Here is a 12,332-nt window from a genome sequence, read left to right as displayed (position 1 = left end):
TGTGATTTTTCTATGTCCAGTGCTCTACATAGGGAAAAGTGAGCGAGCGTTAAACAAGGTATAATGGGTATTTAATATAATAAAGTTAGGAGAAGATAGAATATGAGGTCCCTCAGCACCGGCACCCTTAAATGGTCATTAAACGCCTTTTTAATTACAAGATTTTTCTAGAGTCTTGCAGTAAACTAACATATCAGCCAAATGTGAAAAATTTCTGAATAGATTAAAGCCTTGTTTGCTCCAGTTGTTTTTTTAATTCCCAATCTTTTATCGCCATTTGCTCTATTTGGAGAACCCAATCTAGACATGCTAGATAAGGCTAGTAACAATCATATTGTTAGCGTAACATGCATTGTTTTGCAATGTCTTGCCTTATGTCCTCTGTTGAAGCCACTTAGGGGACAGCTATGTGCACTTCCATTTCTCAGAATTCGGAGTAAAATTACAGGAAGAGGGGCCAAATTAAATAATAAAAGTATGTTCCAGCCAATCAAAATTCCTTCACCTGCCTATTTGCAGGATTTTCACTTCAAAATCCATTAAATAAACTCAACAATAATGGCACAATAATAATCAGTGTACCTTGTATTTCAACCCTGATATTTCAGTCCATCGGAAAAAAATTACCCAGTAGTTTTACTCAGGATTTATGAACTTTTGAGTCCTGACACCTTAAAATGTACAACTTTTTCATTGTGAAACTCGGTTGTGTCAGCTCAGTTCACAAGTGAATAAATATGATTTTGTTTAATAAAAATCATAAAATAATGTTAAAATAATATAGTTATATTAATAAATGTGTACACAAATTAAAGAGATACTGAACCCAATTTTTTTCTGTCATGATTCAGATAGAGCCTGCACTTTTAAGCAACTTTCTAATTTACTCCTATTATCATTTTTTCTTTGTTCTCTTGGTATCTATATTTGAAAAAGCAGGAATGTAAAGTTTACGAGCCGGCCCATTTTTGGTACAGCACCTGGGTAGCATTTAGCCACCAATCAGCAAGCGCTATCAGGGTGCTGAACCAAAGATGTGCCGGTTCGTAAGCTTTACATTCCTGCTTTTCAAATAAAGATACCAAGAGAAGAAAGAAAAAATTATAATAGGAGTAAATTAGAACGTTGCTTAAAATTGCATGCTCTATCTGAATTATGAAAAAAGAAATTTAGTTCAGTCTCCTTTTAAACATGGTTTATATGAATTTGAATGCATTTTTTCAAATAAATGTTTAGACATTTAAAAAAAAAAGTTAACTATTGAATTACTCAATCTGATATGAAATTATGAATTGCACAATAAAGTCTGGATTCTAAACAAGTCATTTAAGACTGATAATGAACCCATAGTTTCTTTATGGAGTAGAATGCAGCAAAAAATAAAATTCTGTAGTTTAGTTACGATTTCTGTTTTAGTGTGATATGTAGTTCTTTTTAGTTTTTATGATTCCAATGGACACTAAGGGGCTGATTTACATCGGTCTGTCCGACATGATCTACTTAGTGGATCATGTCTGACAGACATCAATGAATTCCGACAGCATACGCTGTCTGCATTTATCATTGCACTAGCAGTTCTTGTGAGCTGCTTGTGCAATGCCGCCCCTGAAGATTCGCGGCCAATCGCCCACTAGCAGGGGGTGTCAATCAGCCATATCGTATGAGACTGGGCAGATTGTAGTCCGCAGCCTCAGAGCAGTCAGACTAGCTAAGGAGCAGCGGCCTAAAGGCTTGCGTGAAAACAGGGGGTATCAGGGACCATTCAGCCCTTGATAAACGGCCCCTAATAATCTATGTGTTTAATTTCATGTAAATCTTAGGTCTACATGCCACTGGACCACAAATCACCATAACGGCATCCAGAAACAGATGTATCCCGAATCCCTGCTTCTCTGGGGTTTCCTGTACAGAAACAGCCACTGGTTATCAATGTGGAGCATGTCCGACTGGTTACACTGGAAGTGGAAGTCACTGCACTGACATTGATGAGGTAACGTTTGCAAACTGCTGACCTGAGCTAGTCAGTGCTACATTCTTACACATACAGTATCAGGAAGTACAGAGGAGGCATATTGTATTTTGATAGCTTTATATCTCTAGTGCCATCCTATCATTCATCCTATTTGAGCCCGTTAAATGGACAGGAAACCCCAAAATTGTCTTTCATGATTTGGATAGGACATACACTTTCAAACCACTTTCCAATTTACTTTAATTATCATAATTGATTTATTCTCCTGTTATCCTTTGCTGAAGGAACAGCATTGCACTACAGGCAGTTAGCTGAACATATCTAGTTAGCCAATCACAAAAAGACAAATGTGTGCAGGAACCAATCAGCAGCTAGCTCCCACTAGTGTAGGATATGTGCATATTCTTTTTCAACAAGGGATACCAAGAGAACAAAGCCCATTTGAAAATAGAAGTGAATTTAAACGTGTCTTAAAATTACATGCTCTATCTGAATTATCCAAGTTTAATTCTGACTTTCCTATCCCTTTAATATCATGATAAGCAAGCAGTTGGTAAAAGCTAATAGCAATTCATTCTCATAAGCATTACTTATAAGTAAAATTAATGAAAATGCATGGAAGACTCCGTTCAATAAAGCATTTACCCTATTTTAATATGACTATGATCTTCTGAGGATTTTTATTTTTGCTCCAAATATAATTATTTGGATCTATATGTTTTTGCAAGAGTAAAAGCTGAGTTGAAATCATGAGCAAGGTCTACTAAGTTTTTATTGTTTAAAAATATAGATAATCCCTTTATTACCCATTCCCCAGTTTGCATAACCAACACTGTTATATTAAAATATTTTTTACCTCTGTGATTACCTTGTATCTAAGCCTCTGCAGACTGCCCTCTTATCTCAGTTCTTTTGACAGACTTGAATTTTAGCCAATCAGTGTTGACTCATAAATAACTCCACGGGACTGAGCACAATGTTATCTACATGGCACACATGAACTAGGAGCATCTAACTGTAAAAAAACTGTTAAAATGATAAGAGATAAGAGGCTGCCTTCAAGGCCTTAAAAAATTGCATATGAGCCTACCTAGATTTAGCTTTCAAAAAAGAATACCAAGAAAACAAAGTAAATTGGATGATAACAGTAACTTAGAAAGTTATTTGCAATTGCATGCTCTATCTGAATCATGGAAGTTTAATTTTGACTTGACTGTTACTTTAATGCTTTTTCATGTTGTATATGCTTTTTTTCAGAGGATTTCATAACTAACCTCCATCTAACCCCTAGTTAAAGTAACACCACTTTTATTTATGCTTATGCTAGTTGCATATAAGGCTGGAACAAGGGTTTGTTCTATTTAACCTTTTAACAATATTTTCCATTTAATTGTATAAAGATTTTAGAACTTTATTGACAGACAGACAGAAAGATAAATAGGCCTAAGGGAATCTATCTATCTATCTATCTATCTATCTATCTATCTATCTATCTATCTATCTATATCTATATCTGTCTTAGTTGAAAGACAGAAAGAAAGGACAGACAGATATATAGATTAGATAGATAGATATTAACCAGGCTAAATTATTTCTCTCATTCTATGTCTCTTATTGAAACCAGTCTCTTAGAGTAGATGACAAAATATATTAGCATTACAGAACATGTTTTAGCATCTTCTATTTCTTCCGTAATTAAAAATAAAGGGCTGTCTCTTCACAGTGCAAGGCGAATCCTTGTTTTCCACGTGTCCGCTGTGTCAACACCTCTCCTGGCTTCCACTGTGATCCATGCCCCATTGGATATATAGGAAAGAGGTTTCAAGGGGTTGGCCTAGAGTTTGCTAGAGCTAATAAACAGGTAATGTAAATGGTAGACTGTACGTATCAAATGATTAATAATTATATCTGACCGTTAATACACATAGGGCTAGATTTATTAAGCTGCACATGCAGCTGTTTCCACTAGAGACTTCAGATTCGCCGAAAATAAAAGTTAAGAAGCAGCGGTCGTAAGACCGCTGCTCCTTAACTCATTCGCCACCTCTGAGGTGGCAGACAGACATGATTGACACCCCCTGCACGTGAATGTGCAGGGGGCGGCATTGCACAAGCATTTCACAATAAATGCTTGTGCAATGATAAATGCCGACAGCTGTAGGCATTTAGCGATGTCAGGCTGACATGATCCGCTTCAGCTATGGACATTTAATAAATCTACACCATAGTATCCACTTTAAATCACATATACTATTAGTTTCTCAGTTTGAGTTCTTGTCAACACCATTTGCCCCTTAGTTAAAAAGAATAGACACACTAGACTGTGTACATTTTTTCTATACAAAGAAAACCCAGGGGATGGCTGGGTTCTAAAAATATCTGGGCCTGATACAAAACTTTATTGGCCATGACCAGATTGTAACCTCCTTGACATCTTTATCTGTTCTCCAGAGAGCAGTCCTTAAACATAGTGACCTAGATTACAAGTGGAGCTCGGTTGATAATGGGTGTGTGAGTTATTCTGCAGTTAGCGTCTGACAAGCAATAACACATGATAGGGTATTATATCTTTCAATAAGAAGCGGTAGTAGCATGTTCATTTCGCTTACATTATAAATTGTCAGTTAGGTATTGTTCTTTGCAGACCATCCTGTTAACTGTTATCATTTGCTACTGAGCATTCAAAAACATGAAAGGTGTATAGCAAAGAACTTTACTAAAAACTACTTGAGCATAATGTTTGTGATTCAACGGCCCAGCACTCAAGGGTTATAGAACATGGCTTTTAGTGGGCTTTTAGTGTGCACCCTCATAGAAATCTATTAGATGAGGGGAATAACTCATCTGCGCTTCCCAACATGAATATTGTAGCATGCATTATATTATACTACTGCATGGTCAATATATATTAACTATGGACTTGTAATAACAGCACAAAAATGGAAGAAGTATGGACTGAGCAGCAACAATGTTAAGACTATAGTGGTTGTTGTTTTTTTCTAGCTCTACATGTAATCTAGGCAATTGTCTAAAATCCTATATAATGAAATTGGTTGTAAAGCAAGTAATCTAAAATTCAGTAGGCATTTTTCATAATTAAATGGCCATAATACCCAAATGTTGAAACACTTGAAAGTGATGCAGTATAACTGTAAAAAGCTGACTAGAACATATCACCTGAACATCTCTATGTAAAAAAGAAAGATATTTGACCTCAAAAGTTTCTCAGTAGCCACATCCCATTGTAAAGGACTTCCAAGCAGCATATCAGTATGTCTGTCCCGGGACAGCAGAAGGAGCGAGCTTTCGTGCACACTCATCTTATTTCCCTATTCAGTGTAAGAAAGTTTACAATGAAATCTCATGAGAGTTAAGTGAAATCTCATGAGATTACAGTAAAAGAGTTCATGACCTCAGCACTGCTGATGCTGATTGGCTGCTGTTCATTTCTTCATTTATTTTTATTTTTTTACCTGCACCTGGGCTGCAGCTGAGTATACCATTTTACACAGAACTTACTCTGCTGAGCTGAGGAAATTGTGAGATAAAATATCTTCATTTTTTACATAGAGATGCTCAGGTGATATTTTCCTGTCAGCTTTTTACAGTTATACTGCATCAGTTTCAAGTAATTTAGCATATGAGTATTATGTTCCTTTAATTAACACACACAATCACACTGACACATTACAGCCATAAGATTCTTCACCAGTAGCCCTGAGGACTTTTGTGGCTATAGTGTAGAATACTAGGGGCTTCAGCCCTTTTCAGACCACACCAATCAGCAATACTACTGAAGTTAACTGGTAACAGAAACGTAAAACATTAGTACTGGTTTGGAGTACTTGCATGAGCAATTCTTCAGCTGATAGTTAAGAAGGAGTGGTCATCAGATTGCTGTTTCCTAAACTATACGTTAGTTCTGAGCCGGTGGATTAAAATCACTGTGGACTACTCTAACTGGGATGATTAACAGTTGCTTGTGCAATAATAAATGTGGGCAATGGATGCTGCCCACTGGCAGCGATGACGGTCAGACAGGTTCCCGGGAGCGATCCTTGTCCGCTCAGCATTTGATAAATTGAGCCTCATATCTGAAGATAACATAGAAAATAGAATACAACATACAGCCTTTGCATTAGCAATATAAAATCATTTATCTATTAGCTGTATTGCTTTTAAAAAGCCCAGTTTATGGAATAAAGTGTAGAAAAAATTCAGTGGCTTTATAAATGAAGAGAAGTACTGTTTTGCTGTTGGAAGATAAACCAGCACAAAATCCTTTTATACAGTTATTAAAGGGATATGAACCCAACATTTTTATTTCAGGTTTAAAATTGAGTATGTGATTTTAAACAAATTTCTAATTTACTTTTATTATAAATGTTTCTTCATTATTTTGGTTTCTTTTGTTGAAAATCAGGGACATAAGCTTAGGAGCAGACCCATTTCTGGAGCATAATATGGCAGCAGTTTTGCAAGAATTATATCTATTGGCAGGAGCACTAGAGGGCAGCACTATTTCCTGTCATATAGTGCTCCAGATGCCTACTTAGATATCTCTTCAACACAGAATATTATGGGGAAAAAGCAAATATAATAATGGAAGCTTTTTTTAAAAAAAAAACTGTATGCCATGTCCGAATCACAAAATAACATTTTAGGGCTTCCTGTCCCTTTAAGACAGTGTAACAGTGACATACAGCACACAATAAAGAGAAACAGGAGAATGTAGTTGTGCAGTATAGCTAGTGGATTTACTACACTGTAAACTTCTAGAGATAAAAAAACATTACATTTTTGATTTCCATGAAGGAAACAACTGAACGCCCCCAGTATTTCTGATGCAAAAACATGGCTTTCATTTCATTTTCTTACCACCTTTTTCTCATATGACAACAGCAGGATTTTGGTAAAATTATTTTCCATCTAAGATTTTTAAACAACCATCAGACCTTGGAGGATCCTAATTGAATGAAACAGACACATTTCTATTAAAGGAATAATGTTTGTTTTTAATTTCAGCTGGAACCATAAGAACAAGCTAGAATGTTTAATGTAATGTATTTTCTATAACTAATTTCAACTGATATAGTATATGGGTGGTTTTACCTTCACTACTGTACTGATAGTAGCATGCAATGTATGACTAAGCCCACTAGAAGGCAGTATATACACAGCTACGTGTACTATATGAAGGAAGGGAAAGAATATAATTTAGTTTAGTGTGATATAATATCATTTTCAGACTATGTTTAAATTAAGTGGATGTTCTCTTTAATGCTCTATTTTTTATGTTCTTTCACTTACAATAAGCTTAATTAGTCTCTGGGTAGACATTTTATGCTATATTAGTAGCATGAATGAAAATAATTCCTCACATTGATGATCGGTCGATCACATAATGGCAGTTTTCACCTTGAGTTGGGAATAAAAATGTATTATTTTTAGGCAAAAACGTTTAAGAAAATGATATCATTATGTTTAAGTGCATGCCCTGTGTTTATGTTTTCTGATTGCAATTAAAATATTATATTACTTGCAGATAACATCCAAACTGGTTTTCTGTTTGACTTATTAGGGCAGATTTATCATACCCTGGGCGGACATGATTCGCTATAACGATATTATAGCAATATTGAGGCATCGTGCAATACCCTTTTTAAGCACACCTATACAGAGAGGGCCACTCTCTGCATCGGCCAGTGATGGTGCCGATAGTTGGTGGCGTGGGAGGATACGAGGGAATAGGGTGGGCGGCACATCGCTGGATCACTTCCTCTCGGGAGCACGGGAGAGAGAGGGAGGGAGAGGGATACATCTTGGGAAAAGGGATCTGGGAGGGGAAGGGGAGGGTGTTGAGGGGGGGAAGCTACACTACGGAACATATGGAATTGATAAAAAAATTATTAAAACAGCATAATGTTATTGCAAAGTGGGTACTGGCAGACAGGCAGGAAGAGTGGGGAGGATAAGAGAGCTGTTTGGGGGGGGATCGTGGAGCTTAGGGGGTTAGGGGAGAAACTACACTGCAGAAATTTGATATATATATATATTAAAAAAAGATTAAAAAAAACAAAAACCTTTATTTTAGACTTTCTGCCACATGGCGTTGACAATTGTGAGGTGGGGCAGGGAAGAGAGCTGTTTGAGAGGGGTCAGGGAGGGATCAGTCGGTGGGATGTGTCAAGTGGGAGGCTGATCTCTATACTAAAGCTAAAATTAACCCTGCAAGCTACCTAATTAACCCATTCACTGCTGGGCATAATACAAGTGTGGTGCACAGCGGCATTTAGAGTCCTTCTAACTACCAAAAAGCAATGCCAAAGCCATATATGTCTGCTATTTCTAAACAAAGGAAATCCCAGAGAAGTATTTACAACGATGTGTGCCATAATTGCACAAGCTGTTTATAAATAATTTCAGTGAGAAACCTAAAGTTAGTGAAAAAGTTAACAATGTTTTTTATTTGATCGCATTTGGCGGTGAAATGGTGGCATGAAATATACCAAAATGGGCCTAGATCAATACTTTGGGTTGTCTTATAAGCTACACTAAAGCTGAAATTAACTCTACAAGCTCCCTACCAGCTACCTAATTAACCCCTTCACTGCTGGGCATAATACAAGTGTGGTGCGCAGCGGCATTTAGCAGCCTTCTAATTACCAAAAAGTAATGCCAAAGCCATAAATGTCTGCTATTTCTGAACAGAGGGGATCCCAGAGAAGCATTTACAACCATTTGTGCCATAATTGCACAAGCTGTTTGTAAATAATTTCAGTGAGAAACCTTAAGTTTGTGAAAAAGTTAACTATTTTTTTAATTTGATCGCATTTGGCGATGAAATGGTGGCATGAAATATAAAATGGGCCTAGATCAATACTTTGGGTTGTCTACTAAAATATAAATATATATATATATATATATATATATATATATATATATATATATATATATATATATATATATATGTAAAGGGTTATTCTGGGATTCCTGACAGATATCAGTGTTACAATGTAACTATCGCTAATTTTGGGGAAAAAAATGGTTTGGAAATAGCAAAGTGCTACTTTTACTTATTGCCCTATAACTCGCAAAAAAGCAAAGACCATGTAAACATTGGCTATTTCTAGAAACTATTTAGCATGGGTGTTGGGGGTCAAAGTTAGAAAAAGTGTTTTTTTTTTTTTTCATTTTTTCTTCATATTTTATAAAAAAAAAATTATAGTAAATTATATGATATGATAAAAGTCAATTTAATGGCGAGACAAAACGGTTTATGATATGTGTGGGTACAGTAAATGAGTAAGAGGAAAATTACAGCTAAACACAATCAGTGCAGAAATTTAAAAATAGCCCTGGTCCTTAACGGTAAGAACATTTAAAAAATGGTCTGGTCACTAAGGAATTTTAGAACTTAGGAGATTTGCTGCACAGCATTGAAATGCAATTGAAGGTAAATTTCAACATTGCGGCAGCCATGACTATAGAGAGATGGGGAATAACGTCAGAACTATGCTCATAAAATGTATTTAGTGTTTAATGTCTCTTTAAGTGTTTATATATACAATGTATAAAAAAAATGTGTTTTATGTCCCTTCAAAAATGCGAAGAGGACCTTGAAATTGTACCTTGAAAATTGTACCTATTTCTGCAAAAATACGAACACGTATCTATATCCTCATTAAAACTAAGAAGTCACTATGAGTTGTTGTTTTTTTTGTTTGATAACATTAAAAAAATCAATATAAAGTTGATGATGTTATGAGGTTTTGTCTGCTTTACATACAATACATAAATAAATAAATTTCATTTATACAAATGATTTTTCCATAAAGAATTTTCTTAAAGTTTATTTGTCATAATAATCAACGCAACGGAAGACAAGGCAATTCCTCTTCCCAAAGTATTAAAAAAAAAAAAACTGGTTAAAAGGCAAAGCTTGATAGTCAAATTAAAATTATGATTAATTTATTTTTAAAGTCATCAGGAGATTTTAACATCTCTTTAGGCTATATGCCTGATTACATTTTCCTGATAACCTCTTAAAATAAAATTAGCATATGACACAGCCCAGTAATAACCTTCAAGTTACCTGGCGCACCTTTAGAGCACCCATATAAACCAACGTTTCACAGCGCTCGTCTTTTTTTTTTTTTTTTTTTTTCCTTTATTATGTCTATATTGTAGCTTTGTGTACAACAGTGGGATATATTGCTACTACATAGTGAAGCATAATAATAGTATTACTACTACTACTAATATACTGAAGAATAAATTGCGAGTACAATCCTTGCAGCTTGCTTGAATAAAACCACTTTTATTCTGAATTTCAACTTAAAAACATTGAAGACATCGTAATCCATTACAGAGACACATTCTCTAGGTATCAAAGTTTGCTTGTCATTAAGGCTACTATTAATAATAATAATATTAAATATAGTAATAATAATATAATAAATATTAATAATACAATAATTTGTAATAAACACATATACTTAAATATTATTATTGTTATTATTAATAGTATTTGTATTATTAACAATTATAATAATAATATTAATAATAAACCATTTACCTTCATTTCCTAGGTATGTGAAGATATCAATGAATGTGAAGGGGGAAATAAACCGTGCCCTGCCAATGCTGTCTGCGTCAACACAAAGGTATGAAGACAATCAGATCAGTACGGCTACTGTAATGTTATATATAGTGTTTTGCTCTCTTTGCATGTTGAAGGCTTGTTAGGGCTAAATCAATATTGATCATATGTTTAAGCATGAATTAATTTGCTGCTCCTTTGTTTACCACTATTAGTTAGTGATATCACTGCTAAAGTGTGGTCTCACTATAAACTATTCACGAAACTATTTCTGGAACAGCTATTGATTGGCCATATTGTGTAATATATATATATATATATATATATATATATATATATATATATATATATACATACATACACATACACACGCATATACACATGTATACATACACACACACAGAGAGGCAGACAACCCTTTATCCAAACTGCTTGCGACTAGAAACGCGTTGGGTTTCAGGATAGTTTGGATTTTGGAATATTTGCATCAATAAAAAGGGACAGCTTGGAGAGGGGATGGAACTGACAAATGTAAACAACAATATCCTATGTCATTTAGGCAATAGTTACATATCATAATACAGATTATAAAAACAACCTAAAGGTAGTTTTATATCATTATTAATACTTTTGTATACATTTTACCCTAAGAAAAATACAATGTAAAATAAAAAAGTGACAAAATAGAAGCACATTAAAAGAAGATACAGTCCTTCAGTATTCATCTACATGTGTATCTTGTATTACCTGAAAGAGAGAAAAAAGAGAGACTAGGTCTCTAGTTACATCTTCCAGAGCTTTGTTAAAGGGACACTGAAGCCAATTTTTTTTCTTTTGTGATTAAGATGGAGTATGCAATTTTAAGCAACTTTCTAATTTACTAATATTATCAAATTGTCTTAATTCTCTTCGTATCTTTATTTGAAAAGATAGAATGTAAGTTTAGATGCTGGACCATTTTTGGTGAACAACCTGGGTTGTTTTTGCTGATTGGTGGATAAATTCACCCACCAATAAACAAGTGCTGTCCAGGGTCTGAACCAAAAATTGTCTGGCTCCTTAGCTTAGATGCCTTCTTTTTCAAATAAAAATAAAAGAGAATGAAGAAAATTTGATAATAGGAGTAAATTAGAAAGTTGCTTAAATTTGCATGCTCTATCTGAATCATGAAAGAAAAAAATTGGGTTCAGTGTCCCTTTAACATAAATCTCATTCAATGGAACTCTTCTTCAAAAATTTTATTAAAAATAATAAAAATACATTAAAATCAAAAGATAAAAAGTATCCCGCAATCACTTATAAAAAATTTTTTCTTAAATATGAAGGATTCTTGAAAAGCTGTGTTAGATCAGTGAAACATATGTTAGAGAAGAGCCTGGCCCAAACTGAACACCATCGTTACACTAGCTGTTAAAGAAGCTGATTTTTACCATTGTCTATGCTTAGAACTTTGTATCCTATATAGAATTTCATAAAATATCATCGCTTTTTACATTCACTCAGTTCTCCCATTTATTAAGTCTATGAATTGTCAGGGGGATCCCCCATTCGCCTGATGTTGTTCCATATGACCATGTCAGGTGTTCACTGTTGCCATTGGGATCTGATTCCTTTTATAGGCCAGGTGTCCGTAAAAGGTACTGTATCTCTGTTTGCGATTTGATAAATGAGGCTCTTTGTTTGGAGGACAACACTGTTTTAAAATCAAAGCATGGCCCTCCTAATCTGCTTTATGTATTTGTATTATATTTGCCACAG

At 34.7% G+C, this 12,332-nt stretch overlaps 1 protein-coding gene across 1 annotated transcript in view; it reads left to right on the top strand.

Moving 5' to 3' along the window:
- Positions 1-12,332, top strand: part of LOC128647267 (cartilage oligomeric matrix protein-like) — a 136,757-nt gene that overhangs the window by 19,980 nt on the left and 104,445 nt on the right. Inside the window, exons 3-5 of the mRNA XM_053700059.1 lie at positions 1,821-1,990; positions 3,696-3,833; positions 10,564-10,638. Of these exons, the coding sequence (XP_053556034.1) occupies positions 1,821-1,990; positions 3,696-3,833; positions 10,564-10,638 (383 nt within the window). The remainder of the gene's footprint in view (positions 1-1,820; positions 1,991-3,695; positions 3,834-10,563; positions 10,639-12,332) is intronic.

The sequence above is a fragment of the Bombina bombina genome, chromosome 2 (genome assembly GCF_027579735.1).
Source record: "Bombina bombina isolate aBomBom1 chromosome 2, aBomBom1.pri, whole genome shotgun sequence".
Taxonomy (NCBI): Eukaryota; Metazoa; Chordata; class Amphibia; order Anura; family Bombinatoridae; genus Bombina; species Bombina bombina.
This window is presented reverse-complemented; position numbering and strand designations above follow the sequence as displayed.